At 36.0% G+C, this 25,483-nt stretch overlaps 1 protein-coding gene across 3 annotated transcripts in view; it reads right to left on the bottom strand.

Annotated features, from left to right (window-relative positions):
* The window catches only part of LOC308648164 (gamma-sarcoglycan), an 86,619-nt gene that overhangs the window by 44,171 nt on the left and 16,965 nt on the right, over nt 1–25,483 (bottom strand). For 2 of the 3 annotated variants that reach the window (XM_081292847.1, XM_081292849.1), the window contains exon 2: nt 11,637–11,831. In XM_081292847.1, the coding sequence (XP_081148973.1) occupies nt 11,637–11,831 (195 nt within the window). Of the gene's footprint in view, nt 1–11,636; nt 11,836–25,483 lie in introns of all 3 variants that reach the window. The other variant, XM_081292848.1, reaches the window with a different exon arrangement.

The following is a 25,483-nucleotide window of genomic DNA, read 5'->3' as shown; positions in this document are numbered from 1 at the left end:
TGAGTTCAATCCCCAGCACCCTGCCCCCCAAAAAAAATCTTGTATAAATTCAAGGACTATTTAGAAGATACCTATAAGACTTGAAGAATCATTTTACAATAAACATCCAAGACCTCACAACCATATATAAGAAAGAAACTTTACCATTAATATTTCTTTTTAGTTTTAAATAAAGACAATAAAATAGATTCTTGTGAGGCATAAAGTTCTATGAGTTTTAATACATCTATAAATTTGTGAAACCACAAGGATACAGAATAATTTCATCACATACCCAAAACACCATAAATACCTTTATAAGGCTTCAAGTGTGTCACTATGTTCACTACGTAGTAAATATTTATTGGAGAAAAGCAAGAACAATTCAGGAGGGTGGAGAGCTCTGTTCAAGGAACCTTTGATTGTTATGAAGGATTACCAAGCAGATGTCAAAATTCTGGAGGTCACCAGTGACCACCATGCTATCAAATCTTGTGGGCATCTTTAGCTTCTTTTCTTTGCAGTCTTAACTGGGACTATTTCTCCCTGAAAAACTATCTTCCTCTAGTTTTCATGACTTCCTCCACCCCCCAGAATTGCATTCTCAGTTTCCTCCTCTTGTCCTTCTGTATCTATCTTTGACAGCTCAGTCCTGTCTTTTCCTGTGTTGACTCTGTAACTCCACTTCTAACCATCTCAGTGGCGAAAATAGGGAAATCAGGCCAAGTGTTCATCCACAGATAAATGGATAAGCAAAATGTGGCTTGAACACACAATGGGATATTATTCAGACTTAAAAAGGGAAAGAAATTCTGACACATGCTACAACATGAATGAACCTTGAGGACATTGTGGTAAGTCACAAAAAGTCAAATATTGCATGATCCTTCTCAGATGAGGGACTTGGAGACAGAAAATGGAATGGTAGTTGTCAGGGCCTAAGAGAAGGGAAAAGGAGGAGTAATTGTAGAATGTGTGTACAGTTTCAGTTTTACAGGATAAAAAATGCTCTGGAGGTGGATGTTGGTAACAATTGTACAACCTGGATGTGGTTTTGGCCTTTCAATACCTAAAATGTTGAAGCTCCAGGCGGTTTTCTGTAGAGACAACTTGCTCTTGTGGGAAGCAGTCCAGGCTGGTTGGAATAAAGACTCTTCGATTTAAACAAAACTGGGACTTGGTGTATTTTCTGAGTGACCTGCTGCACAACAATATCAGAAAACATCCTGAATGGCAGTCCCATACATTCTATTTGGATGCCGTAGTGATATAGTCTGCTACATACTGAGCAGTGATGCACTGTCTCAAAGCAGTACTCCAAGGTTACCATCATCAGTGCCGTCACACGTATCACCATAACCATCAGTTACTGCTACCCAAGAATTGCAGACAGATATCCACATTTATCAGAATGTGCTTCTCAATATATTTCCAAACAGTGTAGTGGCACTCGGACCAGATGATTTCAGCAGAATCTATTTTGAGATTAAAGCATAAGCAATCATGATCAGCTGAAGAAGTCTATGTTGAATCTATTGGTCCCTATTGTTTTATGCACCTAACAACTGAGAACTATATTAAAACATAATTAATGTCCTTGCCACCAATCACCTGGACATTATATAGAAAGAAAAGTCAATATTAGATGATAAATACCTTTCAGCAAATTTTGGGAAGCAACAACTATGAGAATGTACATATTTTATAGATCAATTTATTTAGGTGCATTGGCAAATAGATGAGAGAATTTGTGAGGAAATGTTATGGTCCATTAAGTATACTCTTAACAAAATAATAAATTAATGATATTTGGATTGTAATCCTGGGTCCATCAGTCTGTTGGAAAAATGCTAGAGAAATTTTAACCTGTCAATCCAGTATTAAATTTGTGTCATTCTTTCTTGATCTTTGCTAACTTAATAATCACACATACACCTGACAAAGTCATCTTTAATTTCTACCTGTGTTTTAGAATTATAAAATATTTACTGGGTACATAATTGTGTGCAAGTCACTGTAATATGGCTGGGGATTCAAATCAGTACGATGCTCTGCCAGGAGCTGTGGCACATGCCTGTAATCCCAGTGGCTCAGGAGGCTGAGGCAGGAGGATCTTGAGTCCAAAGCCAGCCTTAGCAACTTGGTGAGGCCCTATGAAACTCAAGGAGACCCTGTCTCTAAATAAAATACAAAAAGGGCTGGAATGTGGCTCAGTGGCAGCGCCCCTGGGTTCAATCCCTGGTACCAAAAGAAAAAAAAGTACAACGATCTATTGGTCCCTTAGTTTCTCTGCTATAAATAGACTACTAGTATAGGAAACTTCAAGAATTTACAGTGGGGTTTTGTTAAAGAGTGTTGGAGAATTGGAGAATGTGTTTCAGAGGATGCAGGACCTGCACTGAGCCCAGCTAGAAGGGGAAGTCTTTAGAGATTTAATAGAATGTCAACGACAAACTTTGTCATGGAGGGACTATGCTGAGGAAACATGTTCAAGATTCTAATAGCTTTTGTTAAGAGGAAAAGATAATTATCTTATTCAATGTTTCTAATTTTTAAGTGCTGTCATCTTTGAAATTCTATTTAACATTTTGTGCTGAAATTGGTCTGAGTTCCACATTTGAAAGTTGTATATAATTTCTTCCTCTTTCCCTTCCCTTCTTCTTAGTACTAGGGATTGAATTCAGGGGTATTCTACTACTGAGATACATACTCAGACCTTTTTATTTTTTATTTTGAGATAGAGTCTCACTAAGTTGTCCAGGCTGGTCTTGAACTTGCAATCTTCTTGCCTCAGTTTCCCTCAGCTGGGATAGGCATGTGTGTGCCATTGCACCTGGTTGTAGTTCAACTATTATGGTATGGCAATGGTGACTACTGAAAAAGTAGGTCTTATTTTAGTTATTTCTTTTTTTATTTAATATTTATTTTTTAGTTTTAGGCGGACACAACATCTTTGTTTGTATGTGGTGCTGAGGATCGAACCCCGGGCTGCAAGCATGCCAGGCGAGCGCGCTACCACTTGAGCCACATCCCCAGCCCTATTTTAGTTATTTCTTGAGTTCCATCTCATTATATTAACATCTCACATATCATCTGAGATCCATATTTTACAAATGGGGTAGTGTTTTTTGTCTGAGTATGACTACTTTCTTTTTGCACTGGGAAGTTTAATAGGGACGGCAGGTACTTTAATGTCATATTGGAAATAGAACAAATAATAATTTTGGCCAATGGACTTTATAATTTTATGCCAAGCATTAACTGAGAATTTAATTAGTATAAATACAATTTTTTTTGTATTCATGGGAATTGGTTCCAGGACCATCCACAGATACCAAAATCCCTAGGGGCTTAAGCTTTTTATATAAAATGTCATGATATTTGCATAGAACCTATGTACCTCCCTTACATACTTTAAATCATCTTTGACTTAAAATAGAGATGAATTACTAATTCGATGCAAGTATTATGCAAATAATTGTTACATTGTTTAGAGAACAAAGACAAGAAAAAATGTCTGTATAGGTTCAATATAGATGCAACTTTTATTCTGAAAATTTCTATTCACAGTTGGTTGAGTCCATGGCTGCAGAACCTGCAGATAAAAAGGGCTGACTGTGATCATATATGTTTTTGGTTTTGTCTGAATATGTGTGCCATCAAAGATTCATGCCTTCAACATAATCCTAATTAAAACTTTTACAGTATCTTAAAGTAAGTTTTGTTTTATCAAATAAAATTGAAGTCAATGAGATTTGGTTGGTCTATAATTTCAAGACATTATTTTCATTAACATTTGTGAGAGAAAACAATTATGTTAATGGAAGACATTAACAGTTTTATATTACTGTTGGGAAAGGAAAGAAAGCGAGTAAATTCACATTTGAAGCCCATTACTTTTGTTATAGTAATGCTCCACATGACAGGGATGTGAATCACAGTTCCAGTTCAAGCTGATGAATATCACCACTTGCAAGAGCCTGTGGCTTATGAGACAATGCATGCTTCTGCCTTCTTTATTTGTTATAATATGGCTAAATCACTCATATTAAATTATAATAAGAGGAAAAATTGAAGGCATAGTCCTAGGATAAAAATTAAAACTATACTGCTATTTGTATCTTTAGACACCAGTAATAATAGGATTTGTATCACTGATACCAGTGACAATGAAATTCCTCTGAACTTGAAATAGCTCTAGGTTTATCTTTCTCCTCCAAACTCAGTCTTAGAAAGAAAATGCCATTAAGCTAATACACTTTCCTGCTGTGAAAGTGACTTCTGCTTCAATACCACTGTTAGAAGAACATATAAATCAAAAATTTCAATTTGGTTTTTAGACTGGAAAGCACTGATAGAATATAATACCTTTTAGAAGGGTATAAATAATTTGAGAAGACTTCCACGGTACTGGTTAAAAAATGCCACAGTGTCATATTTTTCTATAATCAGGGTTTCCACTAGTCTGAAAAGCATGGGAAAGAAAGGTCAGGAGTGTAAGCCAACAGGTCATACCAAGGAACATCTGAGGATGATGAGGGCTGGGCACGGGCAAAGGTAGGGTCACAGGAGAAGCAAAGGGAACAGGCTGCTTCTCGGCACCAGGCACATCCTCACCAACCCCTGGCAAAATGTTGTTCCATGAAGACATCACACAAGTTGATAGATACAGTGAAGAAGAATGGCTTCTTTAGTCTCTGTGCCAGATTCTGTCAACTGCCTTCCATTCTTATATGTTGCTTTCCATAAGTAGCAACTGTGTTATTTTGTGTTTCTTTCACAACCGATTTCATTAGAGACCTCTCTCCAAATGAGGATCCACTGCCCTTCTTCAGGGGCCATACTAGAGCCAGCCTCTGAGAGTAGAGCAAAATCACCATCTGGCTGAGTGAGAAGACTACTTACATATGACGGCAAGTAGAAACAGAGGCACCAAAATGTGGTGCCAGTTCTTGTGAAGAAGAGAAGCAAAGGTTTCTTAACGTGTAACAAAATCACTAAAATTATGGTATAATTTTTTATGTAAAATTTTATTGCAAAATAAAATCACTATTCGAGCAGCCTATTGAATAGTCTAATAAGTACTTTAGTAGGAGTAATCTTGGTTTTGGTTCAATTTGATCTCTTAAGTCCAATAAGTGAGCAATGATTGACATAAAAAAATAGAATTTCAATAGCATAGGTGTCATTTTTTTCTTTCATGAAGGAATCTTATAAAATATAATCCTATTCAATGTATTTGCTAGTATGACCACCACGGAGATATGAAAAATGAAATTGCACCTTTGAGAAAATTCAGTGTCTTGATTGTGTGATCTCATTCAGGAATATCCCTTCAATTTCCATTTACCCAGTGAAGGCCCAGAATGCCTCTAATACATATCATATCCACACTGTCAGCATAAAACATTATGAATGAGACAATAGAGAAAAGAATGAAATCTGGTACTCCATGCAAATCAAGTTGTTTTTCAGATGACCCTAAGGTAGCACTTTCCTAAGATAGTGTACCTAACCTGCATCCCAGACTTCCCTAAGACCCACATATACTTGGGTCCAACCAAGGTTTCCATAAGGTTAAAACACATTAATATTTTAGATTAAGCTAAAATATTGTTAGCTTTTTGTTGCTTCCCAGCAACTTAGAATATCAATATCCAACAATACATTGAAACTTAAATATTTTTTTCTATTAGTAAATTGCCAAGAATAGGGTCATCTGATAAGTTTTTAGAAATTTTCTGGGTTTTTTTTCTTTTTGTTAGCGTACATCAGAAGAGAAATTAAACACTTCTTTGGGTAATGTGGTACCATTGCATTTGTTTTATATTGCCCGGTAACAAATCAGCACAAATTTAGCAGCTTTAAACAATGCACAGATCTTATTTCAACTTTCCTGGGTCAGGAAGAGCTTAGCTGGGGCCTCTATTCAGAGTCTCATGTGACTTCAATCAATTAATTGCCAGCCAGGCCACATATTCAGTTCTGGAGCTTGGGGTTGTTTTCCCAGCATGTGTGACTGTTAGAATTTAGTCTCTTGCAGAGTAGGGCTGAGATCTCTTGTCTTTCTGGCAGTCAGTAGGGGTCACTCTCAACTTTTAATGGCCATCACAGCCAGTTGTCATGAAGTGACACAGACCCTCTCAACACAGGACAGCCGCCTCTTTAAGACCAGCAGGAAAATTATGCCCCTTACAAAAGAGCATTGTCCCCCTTTTAAGGTCTGATGGGTCAGACCTACCCAGAATAATCTCCCTTTTGATGAATGAAAAACTTAGTGATTCAGAACCTTAGTTACATCTGCAAAATTCCTCACCATGTAATTGGAATCTCACTGAAGAAGTGGCAACCCTTTATCTATTATTGGCTGGAAGCAAACCCAGGTCCTGCCCACACTCAAGGCACAGGGCTTCAGAGTACTCAACTCCATGGGACAAAGATCTTGGGACTTAGAATTCTGCCTATCACAGACATAAGCCAAGTAGAGTTTAAAAAATAAAGATTAAAAAAAAATTAACACTCTAAAGGCATTTTTGTTATCATGATTGCCATCAAATCTTTTTATAATACAGTCATTATCGTGAAGTTAGTATGCAATAGTATATTTGTACTTACCCAAAGCAGAAAATGTTTTATAAGATTATGAGTTTTCTTCTCAAAAAGTGAGATAATGCAACTTGCCTAAAATCCATGAGTAAACTATATTGGACATAAAATTATCAGTTTTTACATCAGGAAGGACTTGAGAATCATTTGTTATAAGTCAAGTATTTTAGAAAGGAAGAAAATTAAGCCCATTGAGTTAAACAATGTCCCTTCAAGTTTTCATATGGAGTTTGTATAATTTTGTTTTCAGATTTTTAGAGTTTATAAGATGTGAATGGAGATTTTAGAAAATATCACTACAAAGGTGATATTTTGATGGCTCTTCCTGAGGACCGTGCCTTTAAGAAAGCCTGTAGTCGCTGCTCTGTTGCATTCTTTTCTGACTGAGATTTTAAAATCCTTTTCAAATGATTATATAATCACAGGGCTAAAGTAAAAGTCATTAAGATGCCATCTAACTCCATTTTCCCCAGCTTCCTATGAGTGATCACTGACTGCTTAATGACAAAACATTTATCTAAGGAAATATCTGCAGAGGCTGTCTAATAAGGCTTTTACTCACTTGCCAAATGAAAGATTCTTAATGGGATAGTCCTTAATGGAAGGTTTCTAACGGCTGGTTTCCAAAATGAATTAATATCAAATCCTTGTTAAGGATTAATTCACTTGGGTTTTTTGATCTCCTAAAAAAGGGCATTGCTACCTATTACCAGAGTAAATGAAAACAAACAAAAATTGCCAACAAAATGTTTCATAATCCTACAATTATAATATTTAGTAATATTCAGTATTATAATTCTGCTTTCATTATTTATTCCCCCTTTCCCCAAAGTACTACCAAAATTTAATTTTTGGGTTTAATACAGTTAGCTTAGAATCATTAATCATACTTTGCTAAACTTATACCCAGTAAGTGCACTGAACTATTATGTGTGTAAGAAAATATTAATAACTAAAGTTTTTGTGAAGTATTTGTCATTTAAAGATATCATTTAAATTTAACATACTTAGAGATATGACTTATATACATTATCCTATGGCCATGAGCACTGTAAGTAAATTAATATACATATTAGCTTTATGGAAATGAAATATAACAAGGAAATATATAATAAGCCACTTTGTTGCACTGATTTCCATTTAGTGTCCTCTTTCCTAATTGATATAATGAAATATTCTAGAAACTTTATGCTCAGCATCAGTTGTAACAACTTCCTAAATAGTTTTTAATTCTAGGAATAGAAATAAATTTTTAGATACCGGTGTTTTGGGTCCTTTGTAATCCCAGGTGGGTAGATTATAAAACCTGGCTCAATCTCATTTGAATTTAATCATTTCTTGTCAACATTGTCCTTATGTCTCCTGTTCTTTCATCTCTTTGAAATCTCAGTGTTCTTTGGTGTCATTATGTTTTCATTTTCTCAATTTCTCTTTGTCTTGGTGTTGTTGAATGTCTTATTGATAGTTAGCTTTATTGCTTTCTACTGTGAAATATTGAAGCATGATGAGGTGAATAACATATTATTGATATATTGTTGGGGATCAAAATAGAGAAAGCCATGCTAAATTTTGCTCATAAAATTCCGGTTTTCCTTATGCTTTCACTAATGACTATGTGGGTGGTAAGCTATTACCCTGAGGTTAGGTAGAGAACTCTATCTAGTTGGTCCATGTGGTATAAAGGTGTATTAAGAATTGGATTTTGTTTTCTACTTCTGAAGAGAATGCAATTAGTAGTTTAATATGCCCTGAATGTATAGATAACTTTGTATTGTATGGAAAATTTAAGAGTGCTAAGTCTTCCAATCAATGAACATGAGACGCTCTCTCACTTACTGTATCTTTAATTCCTTTCATCTGTGCTTTGTAGTTTTTAGCACACAAGTCTTTTACCTCCTTAATTAAAATTTTTCTCTGAGATATTTTATTGTTTTTGGTGCCACTTGAAAATTCGATTGCTTTCTTAATTTCATTATCAGGTACTTTGCTGTTTATCTGAAAGAATAGAAATCAGGATCTGGAAGAGATATCTATACTCTCCTATCAATTAAAACCCAAGTCATGATAGAGAAGATGCGGAGACAAACTAAATGTCCACGGAGGATGAATAGATAAATAAAATGCATACAATGAAAGATGCATAAGAGGAAATATTATTTGACATTAAAAAATAGAAAAGTCTGCAGTATGATGCGACATGGATAAAACTTGAGGATCTCATGCTAAATGAAATAAACCAAGTACAGAAGGACAAATACTGTATGATTACACTTCTACTAGGTCTCTAAAATAGTCAAACTTATAGATTCTAAGAGTGGAATTGAATGGTGGTTAAAAAGGCCTAGGGAAGTGGGGGAAGTGGGGCATTACTAATAAATGGGCATAAAGTTTTACTCAAGCAAAACGAATAAATTCTAGAGGTACACTACTGTACAAAGTTATTATTTATGCAATTGTACTGTACACTTAAAAACTAGACAATAAAGTAGATCTCCTGTTGTTTTCTTACAAACAATAAAATGACATTTAAAATAAATACATAAAAGAAGATAAAATGTGGTGTATTAGTATTTTTCAAGTCAGTAAAAAGTTAAAGCATAAGTTAATATGCAATTTGCAGTCTCGTATGTATATAATATTCACAAAAGCAAGGAATCAAGCTTGTAAACATATGAAAATTACATTGTTGATATCATTCCACTTTGAGAATAATGACTCAAAGTCTATTCAATAATTTTAGGTTAAGGCCTGGCACTTTCCATAGACCAGGGCTTTTGCATATCTTGCCTTATGATCCCATAAATATTAGTGATAGTTTTTCTTATTTTGCTAAAGGGCAGCAGTAGGGAACCCTGGATACTCACTGTCAGTGTGCATACGCACTAGAAAAGGCAGAAATGGCAGTTGATGTCTGCAGCAAGCTGTTCTGCATTGGTAAATGGACTTGGCAGCTGGCACAGTTTAATTTCACCTGAGTTTATAATGCCTAAAAGTTGTTTTAAGTGCTATGATATATGATAAAAGCATTAACTAAATGTCACTTTACATTTATGCAGTTTACAAGTTAATCCACACATATTTCTAAAATAAGGAACATCTTCATTCATTCAAGGTAAAGTCTGGTCTCACCTAGACCTTGCTGGGCTGTGAGATGGTTTCCTTCAGGTCCTTCTAGAATCTGCTTCCTAGCAAACCATCTCTCAACTCTGCATAGCTGATGGGATTTTAGCAGGTTGATGAAGGGCCATCTCTTTCCTGTTTATAATTTGAAGACTTCAACCTTGAGTTTATTCCCACAAATTAAAATTTTAAAATCCTAAATGTAAATGATAAAGTCATATATGATGTTCAAAAACATGCATGCTGCATGCTGTGCTGCTTCATGAAACAAAGATATCCAATGGAGGTCAACATGATTATGATGCTATAGAAATATTATTTTTATAAATTTTAACCAAGAAATAATAACTTAAATTTGCTACTTAAATATATATATATTTACATAGAATTTATAATAATAATAATTTAATACATATTATGCATTTATATTATTACATACTGAGTTATTAAATACACACATTTCAAAACATATTTTAATTTGGTTGGTATTCTAACTCTTTGCATGTATGAAAATATAAATATTTATTTGTGTCAACAAAATAAATAATGTGTCTTTGGGATAAAATCTTAGCAGGATAAAAATAATTAAATAAAAGTGAAGGGTACTGTCACTGGAAGGCGTTACAGACCAAAAGGTTACAACTTTTGCTTTTAAAAAGAGTCCCTTCAGATGCATGCAAGGAATATATTGATTTACCTATGATCTTCTCTGTAGTAGTATTTTTATATAACTGTAAGTATCTTGCAAAATTAAGACAATATACATTAAGTGAGTCATTTTTTTTCCAAAAAGTACACAAAATAGAGGCCAGAGATGTAGTTCAATGGTAAGTATTTGCCTAACATGTGCAAGGCCCTGGGTTAATTTCCCAGCGCCACACACACACAAAAAATGTATACAACATATCATCAGGGAATATAAAACTCTGCAGTCGTCTTTAAAACTGAGGATGTTTAAAATAGAATATGAGTTCCTTAGGACTGCAAGTATTTCATTTACTAAATCTCCTGTGACTCAAGTGTAACAAAATGTGAAGATAAATTTATTGCATATCAAAACAGAGTCTTTAAATAATAACAGAGTGGAACTGCTACAGTTTGAATATGGTTTAAGTGTGTCCATCCAAGGTTCACAAGTTGGAGAATTGGTCCTCAAGGTGGCAACACTGGAGATGGTGTGGATCTTTAAGAGGTAGGGCCTTGAGGGAGGTCCTCAGGTCAGTGGGGACATGCCCTCATTAGGGAGGAGGTGTTTCTCAAGGGGCACTGGCTATTTCTCCAGAGAAGGTTGTTATGAAAGCCTGAGCTGGGCCCTATCCAGCCTCTCTGTTTCCTGTCTGGCTTCCTATTGGTTGTGATTTCTTCTTCCTGTATGCATCCCTACCATCCACAGTGAGTTCATCACTAGAGCTGAAGTGCCTTGCCCTTGGACTTCCCCAAACTGTGAGTTGAATAGACCTCTTTTATTTATAAAGTTAGCCTGCCTAAGGTATTTCATTATAGTAATGTAAAATACACAAATACAGGCATCTTAATTATAAATATTTATAAATTAATGAAATGGGAAACCATTAATGTATATAATTTAAAAAGTGATGAATTTAATAATCATGATCATCTTGACTCAATCAACCACAAATTCAAGATTCCAGTTTTCCCACCAAATAGAAATAATGACAGTATCCTTAACAAATTTTTGTAATGAAAAAAAATCATGGTAGAAACAAACAAAATGAACACATGATAGTTCACAATGAGGTAAAGAAGGGAGAAAAATATAAATATTACACACACATTTTGCTAGTGAAAATTCTGGGGCAGACAGGAAAGAAACAAATAGTACATTAGAGGAAACTTCTATCAATACAGTCTAGATGCACGGGATGTAGTGAACACAAGCACCTACTAGCCAGAAAAATAATAATACTTACTGGAGAAAACCACATCACTCTAAGAATCCAAATCGTAAGAGCAAGATTCACAACAAGGATGATGAGTAAGAGAAGAACGAATAAGTAGAGGCAACGCTTTCTCCAGCCATAAATGCCAATTTTGTAGACACACTGGTTCTCCGGCCTCTCTATGGGGGTGCCTTCTGTGGCAGTTGTGTACTGTTCGCGCACCATCTGCCATGGGAGGTGTGCAGGAGGAGAGACAGAGGAAGCAGGGAGGGGGAGGGGGAGAGAGAGAACTTATTTGTCAATACTGGTTTACTACCAGTGGAGGAAAAAAGTTTTTAACCACAGTAATAAATTTCCAGAATTAATAGTTTTTGAAAAGGGAATGAAATATTACTTTGAAATGCATCACCTGTTTTAACCACAGGGAGATAGATATTTAATCTATTATTTAAAATATTTTAGATATGACAAATTCATTTGAAATCCAGTGACCATATTTTCAGGTTTTAATCAATAAACACAATACACATATACAGCTTTAAAAATTCTGCAGGGTTAAACTTGGAATTGAAGCATCAACCTGCAATAATCAAGTTATCAAGTTCTTGAAATATTCAGTGGGAAAAAAATCAAACTGATATCTATCTATGTGTGTGTGTGTGTGTGTGTGTGTGTGTGTGTGTGTGTGTGTTTTCCAGTTACTCAATTTTATGTCAAATAATTAAATTATATCTTCCTTCAGTTAATTACAGAATTAAAAGGCTCTTTTCAAGATGTCTACCATACCAACCTTTGCCTATAATAAAGTTCTCAAATATTTACCCACTTTAAGACAGATAAGAATACATTTTACATACAAATGTTTACAAATACTCATTGTTTACACAGATTAGAGTAAGTTTTAGCCACCATTTCAGCTCTATGAAGAGATTTTTAAAAATCATTTTTTCCCTTTACACAAAGAATAAAAGAAACTGCTTTTTTTCCATAAAGGGAAAATCAGAAATTATGAAGATTTTGTAAATGTGACCTGAGGGCCTCCCTCAAGGCCCTACCTCTTAAAGATCCACACCATCTCCAGTGTTGCCACTTGAGGACCAATTCTCCAAATGTGGTGAAGTGATGAATCAGAATATAAAATACCTTTGTCTGGGATGTTTTTATGCAGAGTTTACATGTTTATTTTTAGGGATGATTTGGATGTGTCCTTATTGAAAAACAAGTCATGGTCTAAAATAATTCTTTAAATCTCTTTCCAATTTAACAATAGGCATTTTCTCATGTTGTAACTGACTATACAGAATTGTTTCCACTAGTATCCTCAAGTTCACAGGACTGACCTTGATGATGATTTCATAAAGGCCTTACTTAGGCATTTCTTTGATTTCCTTGAGTCTTCTCTACATTAGACAGTGCAACACTATCTACTTAGTTACCCACGCCCAGGTCCCTGATGCTAATTCTCTTTTCCCTTCAGCCACACCTTGGCATGTCCTATCAACTGCCCCTTGGTGAACTCTAATCTGTGTTGCTGCAAACTCCACTTCATTCTTTCCCCCAGAGTCTGTTTTGCAGTGATGCAGACCAGGCACCCCACCTCCCACTCCATAACTGTAATAATTAAGCTTCTCTCTTGGCCAACAAGATCTTTATGAAGAGCATCAATAGGCTTTCACAGGAGTTCTGCAGAGAGTGCAACGTGGTTTGAAGCTTCCTCTTACTTGTAAATGCCAGGTGTGTAGACATAAGGTTTGATAGACTCTGTCTAAAGAGAGCTCACTGTACAAGTTATGTCTCTGTTTTCCATGTAAAAACGTGTGAGGCCTCTGCCTCGCCTAAAACTATGGGACAAAGAGTAACTGTTGAGTACCCACCCATAGTCATGTAACCACCCCACTGAGTATAAATCTAAAAGAATTTCCAGACCCAGGGTCCAGAGAGTTTTAGGCATTAGCCCTTGGACTGCTGAAGCTTAAATAAACCTGCTTCCTGAAAATTCTTCCAGTGTCCAACCTTGTCTGTCCTATATCGGCAGTACTGACATGATTAATAAAACTAGCAAAGTTTTCCAAGAGTGTGGGTATGTTCCTAATTCTATATGTTCCTATTCCTGTACATACTTTATTATTGTTGGTTGAACAAATTATCTAAAGTTTAGTGACTTAGCACAATACAACTTTATCTTATAGCCCAAAGTCCCCAAATATACAACTCTATGACCAAAATCAAAGTGCGGGCAGGGATGCATTTCTGTAGAGGGTGTAGGTGAGAATCTGTTCCTTCCTTTTCCGAGCTTCTAGAGGCAGCCTGAGATCTTGGCTCTAAACTATATCCTTGTCAAATCTCCATCTCTGACTCTGGCTTTCCTGCCCACTCCTCATAAGGAACCTCATGATTACACTGGGCACCCCAGTGTAAATTATCTAATTTAGGATGATCTCTCCATCCCAAGAGCCTTCACACAATCACATCTGCAAAGTCTCTTTTACCAAGAATGTACCCACAGATTCTGAGGGTTAGCAACATGGACAGTTTTGGAAGGCATTGTTCTGTCTACCATAAAATGCTTTTGTTCATACATAAAATTGAGTATATTGGTATTCACTTAAGACAATTTTGTCTTGGGCTGATTGCAATTCTGTTACTCAGGCCCCCCAAGTCAGTGATGGGAAACTGAACAGTTTATTTGTTCATTTGTTTATTTCCTCTCATTTTTTAGAATGTAAACTCCACGAGAATATTTTCTGCTTTATTCACCACTAGATCCTTCATGTAGTACAACAGCAAATAATGGGCACAAAATAAAAACTCTAAATGAATGAATGAACTGTTTAGTTTGATAGATATTAATTGAGCTACCTTCCAGGAATGATGCTACAAAAGGAGGCTAGATTGACAGCAGCAAATCCTGTGAAGTATATACTAAATAAAATATTATTGATTTATGGGTATGTTTGATCCATTAAGAAAAGATTCAGTACTTGTTCTTAAACAATTATTAGGAACGAGGTATTAATCTAAAGTAGGATGCAGACTGATGGAGAAAAATAAAATGTCTCTAGTATTTTAAATATGAAAAGAATATGAATGAGGATATACTATACCAGATTAGATAAACAGTTTAGAAGTGTGCATGACCACAGTCAATGGCCTCCTGAGGGCTGAGGTCATGCACACTGCATGTGTCCTGGAAAACAGAAGATGCTTGCCAAATGTTTCCAGCCCAGCCCCATTTCTTCCTCTTCCTTATAGCAAAATAACTACGGTCAGTTGATTATACTCAGTGTCTCTTCAATTCAGTTCTGTGACTTGCATTATCTCCAGAACCCACATCCAGACCTACCACTTCATTGAACTTGTCCTTGCAAAATCACTGTTGACTTCCACATTGTTAAACAAGATGTTCATTCACAGGACCTACAGCCATTTCCTCCTCCTCCTTGAAATGCTTTTTGTACCTGGGATCCAGAAACTTCACCTGGCTTTCTTCTCCCTGCAAAGACTTCTTATTCTCATTGACTGTTTCTGCTCATCTCCTTACTCTGGGCTCAGTTTTGAACTTCTCATTTTCATAGCCACTTGCCCCTATTATAGATGCACATTTTAATTGGGGATTCCCTTATGTATATTCCTAGGCTGGAGTCACCTTGGACCAAGATCCCCACCTGAACCCCAATATCCAACTGGGGATCTGAAACTTTGCAAAACTCTTCTCCCTGACCTATTCCTTGTAATATTTTTTTTTCCATGTAACTAATGGGAACTTCATCCTTCAAGCTGTTTGAGCCAAAAATCTTAGAGTTGCTCATAGTTCCTTTTTCTTTTCCATAGCACATCCACTCTGTCAGCAAGTCTTCTAAGCACTACGAAGTCTAGAGTGTGATTTCTACCATCTCCTTTCACCTGAACTATTGTAATGGCCATGGAACTGTTCTCAGCCTTCATCTCTAAATCTTTTACTGTCGATTTCCAACATAGAGGCTGGCGCTGTCCTTTTAAAACATGATCACACCCCACTTCTGCAAAAAAAAAACCCTCTTGGAATAAAAACCAAAAATCCTTATTGCAACTGGCATGGTTCCTCCTGCCTCCACCCCCCGTCACCTTCTCTGACCCCTATGGCTCTAGTTCATACTGGTCTTACTCATGGTGTATACTCAAGTGTAACCCCACTTCAGGGGCTCTGGTCACCATTCTCTCTACATGGAAGGTCTTCTCCCAGATAACTACATGACTCAACTTCCTCAAATCTCTGCTCCAAGTTCACTTGTCAGTACAGCCCCTCCACCAATGCCACCACAAAGCTGGCTATGTTCCCTTCTGCTTAATTTTTTTTACCCACGACACTTAACTGTATATTACACACTATATATTTTCCTACTCATTTTCTTGTAAATGCTCATCCCAAGAGGGAAGAGTTTTGAACTGTTTGTTATTTTGTTATATCTCCAGCACCTAAACAATGCCTGGCACATAGTATAGGTTCAATAAGTACTTACTGAATAAATGGAATAAAAACATTGAATGAACAAACAGCCAGGTTACTTATATAAATTTAAAGGTAAAACTAACAGTAAGATAAGCTGAGAGTTACTTCTGAGTTTCCTTGAACTTGTATAATTAGAAAGTGAAAACCTACTCACAATGGAGAATATTAGGTTGATTACTAGTTTACTGAGGAGACTCAGCAAGCTCCATTACAATCTGGCAGGTTTCTTCCAGGGAAAGGGAAACTGGGGATTGTGCTTCCCTGGTTTGTGAGTCACCCCACATCTGTGCACTTTCTTTTTGACAGCTTGAGTAAGAGGCTGAACCACTTCCTGAGTAGAAACCATTGAGGACTTGCTGACTGTTGGGGGCTCATGAGTTGCTTTCTAATCCTTCCTTTCTGAGCTGCATTTACCAAAATCATTTCTATTTGATCACAAATATGTTTTCTTTTAGATTTCCAGTTTTATTTCTTATTATGTCATGTTTTAGGATTGCCTTTTTATACTACTCTGGATTTGTTAAATTGCCATCTACCAGTGTTAACTGTGTTGTATTAAAAAGGCCTTAATCTAGGTAAGCAGGAACTAAATGAGTAGCTATATTCAATTTAAACATCTTTAAAAAGTTGGTTTTGTTTTTTAATGTACCATTTATATTTCTCACAACTCAAATTATTTTTTATTAGACATTATATAAAATATTTCTAGATCCTCTCTAATTTAGTGAGCTTTCTTCTGATATTTATATAGTTATCACTGGGAAGGAGGCCGATTCTTTAGCACTTTGAGGTCATGTAAATTGATATTCATGTTGGCAAGAAATTGTTCTGACTGGAACAAAGCATAGCACTTTTGGACCCATTTCTAACCCTTTACAAAAAATAATTACAAAGCAAACATTTTAGAATTTAACATATATGTTCCAAGATAAAATATTTTGAGATTTAATATATATTGGACAGAATTTGATTTTATAGACTCCTTCATTTTAAAAAATAATTTGTTATATTTGAAAGATTATACATCTTCCCCTGCTAACCATCTTTCAAAGTATGTTGAGGCGATGCTTAATAATAATTGGTTTGAAATGCATCTGTCGAATATAGTTATCAATCTTTTAATGGATAAGGATTCAGACATGAATCATTATAATATCTTTTGCATAAATATAAACTTTAATATACTATGGAAGTCATGATTTTGTATTTGTTATTTAAAACAAAATGGTCTTAAGAGTAGGTATTCTGCCTTCTATAATCACTAATTCTTGTCATGGCACTTAGATTGAAAACAGGCACTGACTCCTCAGCAGGATAAATTAATTCAAGTTTGTTAAATAAAATCATCAGAAACTTTAAAAATTTAATAGAAAATGAAAAGGTATACCATTAAAAAAAACTTTATAGATGTTTTTTGAAGGAGTGAATGAACTGTTGAAAATAAAAAATGGTAAAAACATGTACCAGAAAAACATTGAAACCAAAAAGTGGGATACCAAAGTCAACATGGAACAGAACAGCTTTCAAGGTAAAATAGACTTTAAAGCGAAAACCAAAAATAAAACAGGGAAAAAAACCACTTGGGATTACAGTAAGTGAAGCCCACCTTAACATGGTAAGTGTGGCCCCTAAATTTCAACTTTGTAAAGACGGAGGCATGAGGCAAAGTTAAGGAAATCACTCAGGTGAACACATGTAGGCTATGGCCCACTAGCAAGGATCTCACAGAGGGTTTCAATCCATCCTTCTCCAGCAAAGCACTAATGTTTGAGTACCTCTGGGGATGATCCTGAACCCCAGAGTTTGCTCAGAGATTCTAATAGGAAGTAAAGGAGGGTGAAAGGGGCACTATTCCAGTCGTCTCATGGTTCATAGAAACCTGTTTCATTAGTCTGTTCTGAGTTTAGATTACTGGTGTTAGGGGTCCATCTTAATACCCTCTTTGCAGTCATTGTTTGTTTCTAATCAGACATGTTCATTATACCATGCCATTCTGCATGCTTTCCCAAAGAAGATGTAACTCCAGCCATGCCTTTCTCTTGGGGCAGTCATTTATGTAATGTCTGGATTCCCATAATTATAGAATACTGATGAGGTATTACTATACTACTTAGATATAAAATAAATTCTCCAGGAGGCTATACAAATTCTAGACTTATATTCACCTAACAACATATCCTGATATACCTATGTCTATCCATCTACTTAAAGAAAAGTCATTTTCAGAGTGGAAAATTTTCATAGTGGAGAATTTTAATACCTCTATTACTAGATCAAGTCCACCTAAATGAGAAGAGTGCAGAGAGAACACAATTAACTGACATTGAGAAATTCTTATATTTTTTGAGCACACAATGAAAAATTTACAAAAACTGAGAACATTCTAGGTCACAGGAAGTATAAAGAATGCCCAAAACACATCTCTCACACAAACCTTTTTCACTGGTCATCATAGAGTTAAATTAGAAACTCATACCAGAATGATGAATAAAATACGATAGGGCTGATGTTGATACTGGATGATAATGCTAACTCTAATTTATGTTATGTTTTCTTGCCATATTCAATAGCTTAATTTATTAAGGATAACTGCCCTGCAGGAGGTGGAGAAGGTTCACAGTGTACAACTTCTCCAATCTCCCTCATTGCTTCATGGGAAATTCACTTGAGTGTTAGGGGTGGGATATACTGCATGCTTCAGATAAGGTCCTGCCAGGCACTGGTTTTTCTGACTGTGGGCTTCTGTATAGTTCTTACAGCACCTATAATATGAAACTCTCAGAAAATGATTTTCCATGGTTTCAAAAATTGTCTTTCATAAACCATATCACTTAGCTCTAATGTCAAAAAGGATATTTTCTTATTACATAAGTGTAACCATAATGTCACATCATCCATCAAAAGAGCCAGGGAATCTACATGAGAAGCTAATTACAACTCTATGACTATATAAGGATGCCAAGTATGGATTATATGTACATAATAGACAATCAATGAGTATTTGCAGAATGCCAATCAATGTGTATTTGCAGGATGAATGAAAGTTTTGGGAATGAGCTTATCCTACAAAGAAACCAGGAAGTTGTTAATGATAGTTTCCCTCTTACCATCTACCTTATTCATTTAAAATCATAATTCCCAAATGTTTTCTTTTTTTTGGCTTTATAGAATATATATATATATATATATATATATATATATATATATATATACATACATACATATATATACACACACACACACACACACACACACACACATACATATTTCTTTTAATACTAATAAATTTATCATACTTGACCCAACTTTATGACTACATTTAAGATGGTCAAATAATTTCAAGAACATTTCTGCTCTATGTTTTAAATTACCCAGAATGATGTACCTACATACAGAGGAAAGCAAATGGATCATAATTAAGGATTTTATCCAAAGTTCCAATCACCATAATTTTCACAATAGTACATAGCCTTATCATAAATACACATATACATGTGTGCATGCAACTACCATATTAAAAGGTCATGAATCTGTTCTTTCTCCTTTACAGTGGAATTGATTATTAAAATAAAATAAAAATTCTAATATTTAAAAATATGCTGAACCAACAGAATTAAATGATTTTTAAGTTTCTTAACAAACCTGAATGGGGAAGAAGGAAAGAAAAAAATGCAATCCCATTGGCATAAAAATATGCTTACAAAATCATGGTTTTATTTTTTTGCTTTGCTATAGGCTCATTTTTATTTATTTATTTATTTATTTATTTATTTATTTATTAAAGAGAAAGAGAGAGAGAATTTCTAACTTTTATTTCTTAGTTTTCGGCAGACACAACATCCCTGTTTGCATGCGGTGCTGAGGATCGAACCCCGGCCTCACGCATGCCAGGTGAGCGCGCTACTGCTTGAGCCACATCCACAGCCCTAGGGTCATTTTAAAACAGTATTATATTTACAAAAGTAGGCACTTCAAATATTCTACCTTTCCCCATGTTTTGTCCTGGTTTTAAAGTACATTCAGAAATCTGAAGCTTTCATATTGTCATTAAGGAGTAACGTTAGCATCAGGTGATTCAGCAGGCAGAAATGATACAGAATGATACAGAAGAGCAACCCATCAAGAGAACAGCACTTAGGTCAACTATAAGTGCACATACTGAAGTATCATAACAAAGACAATGGTGTTTGTATCCCTAGCCTCTTAGCCAGATCCAGGTGCCACTTGGTACTGAATTTGCTCCAGTTCTTGGCACGGTTTCTATCTACCATCAATTTCTGATTTAGTGTGCATATATCAAAATGGAACCAGAAAAGTTAGCAGCTGGTTGCAGTGAGAGTTGAGTTAATGCTAACAGAGTCCTGTACTGATGAGCTGCTGGAAGACGCAACTCCTTGTCTGCTTCTGTATCACACGGTAGTGGCACATACTGTTTTCTTCTGTATTGATAGGGGCCTCTACTGTTATTTCCTGTTATCAGATGATAGTGAGTGCCTACTGTTTTCTGTGTCATATGATTAGTGGGTGCCTACTATTTTCTTCTGTATATTATAGTTTTATTCTACAACATATTATACTGGGCACCTAATGTCTTGTTTTATATCATATAATGGTGCCCACCGTATTCTTCTGTGTTATATTATAGTTGGTGCCTCCTATTTTCTTCGGTATAACAATTCAATGGGCCTCTACTGTTTCCTTCTGTATCACAATATGGTAGGCACTGACTATTATGGTCTTCCTTGGGAACACTCCTCCTCACCTCCATGTTGTTGTGGTCCAGCTATCAGCAAGGTAAACACAAGTTCAGTATCACAGTTGTGTATGTGACACAGGCAGAGCAGGTAGGGTGTATCATTAGTATAGGCATGGAAAATGGCATTGGGACATCATGGAATTCAGTCAGCCACTCAAAGCCAATTGTTCCAAATTGATTCAGATGTTCTGAGAGTAGCTTGCCTCTGGCATCAGAAGATAATGGCTCACCTAACACTTACCGGCCAACACTCCTGTATCCATCTCTTGGAGAAAGCTTGCCAGAGAAGAAACCAGTAAGAAGGGAAGAGAGTGAAAGAGTGCAATAGTAAATATTTAGATAGAAGGATAATTTCTCTAAGTGTTATGCCATCATATTTAGCTTTGGCTAACACTGAAGAGATCATAAAACCTCTTTGTTTCTAGGTCAAATGTTCACTTTCCTGTGCTCATTTCCCTCATTTTATTTATCTTATTTTATTTTAATGCTTAGCTATTTCTTCCTAGAAAACATTTCCTCTACCTTCTCAGATTTTTCTTAATCTTCTCTCTCCAGCCTCTAAACGTCAGGCTTTGCCTGAACTTTACTGGGACCATCTCTTCTCCTCTTCCCTTAGTCTTTCAAGGTGACTCTATCATAATCATATCTTTAAATACTATTTATTGGTTTATGATCCCCAAATTTACAATCTATCTAAAATATCTCTAGATTTATGTCTGGTTTGATGTTTGTACTTGGCATATGAAATACATTGTTAAAAAAAGTAACTTTTAATAACTTTACTCTCTGCTCCTAAATCTCCTCTTGGCCTTCTCTCATCTCATCTCAGCTATTTCCAATTGATTTTCTCAGCAACATGAGTGCCATCCATGATTCCTCTTTGCCACCCCTGTGTCTACTTCATCAGCAAGTTGTGTCCACATCTCTGACCCATTCTCCCCTGTCCGCTTACCCCATCTGTATTGCCACTGGACCCCTTAATCCAGTTCTATACATGGCAGCCCAACAATGACCATGAGTTTTCCTGCTCAAGGTCACTCAGGAGTTTTCCATTGTACCTAAACCCAACATGGTACAGCTAGTCTCTCCAGCTCCATCTTATCCCATTCTGCTCTTTTCTACAATGGCTTCCTTTTATTTCCTCACACTGAATCAGCTTTTCCTGTGTTACATAGGCTTCTCCCTCTGCCTGGAGAGTTGGTCTGTCCCCCATGTCTGCCACTTCTGACCTCCTGATGCCAGCCTTCCATGCTCACTGTTCTGTGTACCTTTTGGGGTGGAAAATATGCAATCTGTCCTGTTTCTTTCCTCTATAACTCTTTACAGGAATAATGATATCTTTGTTTACTTTTTATTGCCTATTCCTCTTGGGACTCTTCTCCATGAGGAAAGGAAGGGTTCCTCCTTTATTTATTTATTGTTTTTTTATTTTTTATTTTTTTTATTGTTGGTTGTTCAAAACATTACATAGTTCTTAATATATCATATTTCACAGTTTGATTCAAGTGGGTTATGAACTCCCATTTTTACCCCGTATACAGATAGCTGTATCACATCAGTTACACTTCCATTGATTTACATATTGCCATTCTAGTGTCTGATGTATTCTGCTGTCTATCCTATTCTCTACTATCCCCCCTCCCCTCCCCTCCCCTCCCCTTTTCTCTCTCTACCCCCTCTACTGTAAATCATTTCTTCCACTCGTATTATTCTTCTCTTACCCCTCCTTTCCTCTTATATGTAATTTTGTATAACCCTGAGGAACACCTTCCATTTCCATGCGATTTCCCTTCTCACTCCCTTTCCCTCCCACCTCTCATCCCTGTTTAATGTTAATCTTCTTCTCAAGCTCTTCGTCCCTACCCTGTCCTTGGTTACTCCCCTTATATTAAAGAAGTCATTTGGCATTTGTTTTTTAAGGATTGGCTAGCTTCACTTAGCATAATCTGCTCTAATGCCATCCATTTCCCTCCAAATTCTATGATTTTGTCATTTTTTAATGCAGAGTAATACTCCATTGTGTATAAATGCCACATTTTTTTTATCCATTCATCTATTGAAGGGCATCTAGGTTGGTTCCACAATCTCGCTATCGTGAATTGTGCTGCTATGAACATCGATGTAGCAGTGTCCCTGTAGCATGCTCTTATTAGGTCTTTAGGGAATAGACCAAGAAGGGGAATAGCTGGGTCAAATGGTGGTTCTATTCCCAGCTTTCCAAGAAATCTCCATACTGCTTTCCAAATTGGCTGCACCAATTTGCAGTCCCACCAACAATGAATAAGTGTACCCTTTTCCCCGCATCCTCTCCAGCACTTGTTGTTGTTTGACTTCCTAATGGCTGCCAATCTTACTGGAGTGAGATGGTATCTTAGGGTGGTTTTGATTTGCACTTCTCTGACTGCTAGCGATGGTTAGCAATTTTTCATGTACTTGTTAATTGATTGTATGTCCTCCTCTGAGAAGTGTCTGTTCAGGTCCTTGGCCCATTTGTTGATTGGTTTATTTGTTATCTTATTGTCTAATTTTTTGAGTTCTTTGTATACTCTGGATATTAGGGCTCTATCTGAAGTGTGTGGAGTAAAGATTTGTTCCCAGGATGTAGGTTCCCTGTTTACCTCTCTTATTGTTTCTTTTGCTGAGAAAAAACTTTTTAGTTTGAGTAGGTCCCATTTGTTGATTCTAGTTGTTAACTCTTGCGCTATGGGTGTCCTATTGAGGAATTTGGAGCCCGACCCCACAGTATGTAGATCATAGCCAACTTTTTCTTCTATCAGACACCGTGTCTCTGATTTAATATCAAGCTCCTTGATCCATTTTGAGTTAACTTTTGTGCATGGCGAGAGAAAGGGATTCAGTTTCATTTTGATGCAAATGGATTTCCAGTTTTCCCAGCACCATTTGTTGAAGATGCTATCCTTCCTCCATTGCATGCTTTTAGCCCCTTTATCAAATATAAGATAGTTGTAGTTTTGTGGATTGGTTACTGTGTCCTCTATTCTGTACCATTGGTCCACCCGCCTGTTTTGGTACCAGTACCATGCTGTTTTTGTTACTATTGCTCTGTAGTATAGTTTGAAGTCTGGTATCGCTATACTGCCTGATTCACACTTCCTGCTTAGCATTGTTTTTGCTATTCTGGGTCTTTTATTATTCCATATGAATTTCATGATTGTTTTATCTATTTCTATAAGAAATGCTGTTGGGATTTTGATTGGCATTGCATTGAACTTATAGAGAACTTTTGGTAATATCGCCATTTTGATGATGTTAGTTCTGCCTATCCATGAACAGGGTATATTTTTCCATCTTCTAAGGTCTTCTTCTATATCTCTCTTTAGGGTTCTGTAGTTTTCATTGTATAAGTCTTTCACCTCTTTTGTTAGGTTGATTCCCAAGTATTTTATTTTTTGGGGGGATATTGTGAATGGAGTAGTTGTCCTCATTTCCGTTTCAGAGGATTTGTCCCTGATATACAGGAATGCATTTGATTTATGCATGTTGATTTTATAACCTGCCACTTTGCTGAATTCATTTATTAACTCTAGCAGCTTCTTTGTAGACTCTTTTGGGTCTGTTAAGTATATTATCATGTCATCCGCAAATAGCGATAGTTTAATTTCTTCTTTTCCTATTTTTATGCCTTTAATTTCTTTTGTCTGTCTAATTGCTCTGGCTAGTACTTCGAGAATTAAATTGAATAGAAGTGGTGATAGAGGGCATCCCTGTCTTGTTCCAGATCTTAGAGGGAATGCCTTCAATTTTTCTCCATTCAGAATGATGCTGGCCTGTGGCTTATCATAGATTGCTTTTACAATGTTGAGGTATGATCCTGTTATCCCTAATTTTTCTAGAATTTTGAACATAAAGGGATGCTGTACTTTGTTGAATGCTTTTTCTGCATCTATCGAGATGATCATATGGTTCTTATTTTTAAGTCTATTGATGTGGTGAATAACATTTATTGATTTCCGTATATTGAACCAGCCTTGCATCCCAGGGATGAATCCTATTTGATCATGGTGTATAATTTTTTTGATATGTTTTTGAATCCGATTCGCCAGAATTTTATTGAGGATTTTTGCATCTAGGTTCATTAGAGATATTGGTCTGTAGTTTTCTTTCTTTGAAGTGTCTTTGTCTGGTTTAGGCATCAGGGTGATGTTGGCCTCGTAGAATGTATTTGGAAGTTCTCCCTCTTTTTCTATTTCCTGAAATAGCTTGAAAAGTATTGGTGTAAGTTCCTCTTTAAAGGTTTTGTAAAACTCTGCTGTATACCCATCCGGTCCTGGGCTTTTCTTAGTTGGTAGTCTTTTGATGGTTTCTTCTATTTCCTCTATTGTTATTGGTCTGTTTAGGTTGTCTATATCTTCCTGACTCAATCTGGGCAGATTATATGACTTAAGAAATTTATCTATGCCTTCACTATCTTCTATTTTATTGGAGTATAAGGATTCAAAATAATTTCTGATTATCTTCTGTATTTCTGAAGTGTCTGTTGTGATATTGCCTTTTTCATCCCGTATGCTAGTAATTTGAGTTCTCTCTCTTCTTCTCTTCATTAGCATGGCTAAGGGTCTGTCGATTTTATTTATTTTTTCAAAGAACCAACTTTTAGTTTTGTCATTTTTT

The sequence above is a fragment of the Spermophilus citellus genome, assembly GCF_964194105.1.
Source record: "Spermophilus citellus genome assembly, chromosome: 1".
NCBI lineage: Eukaryota > Metazoa > Chordata > Mammalia > Rodentia > Sciuridae > Spermophilus > Spermophilus citellus.
This window is presented reverse-complemented; position numbering and strand designations above follow the sequence as displayed.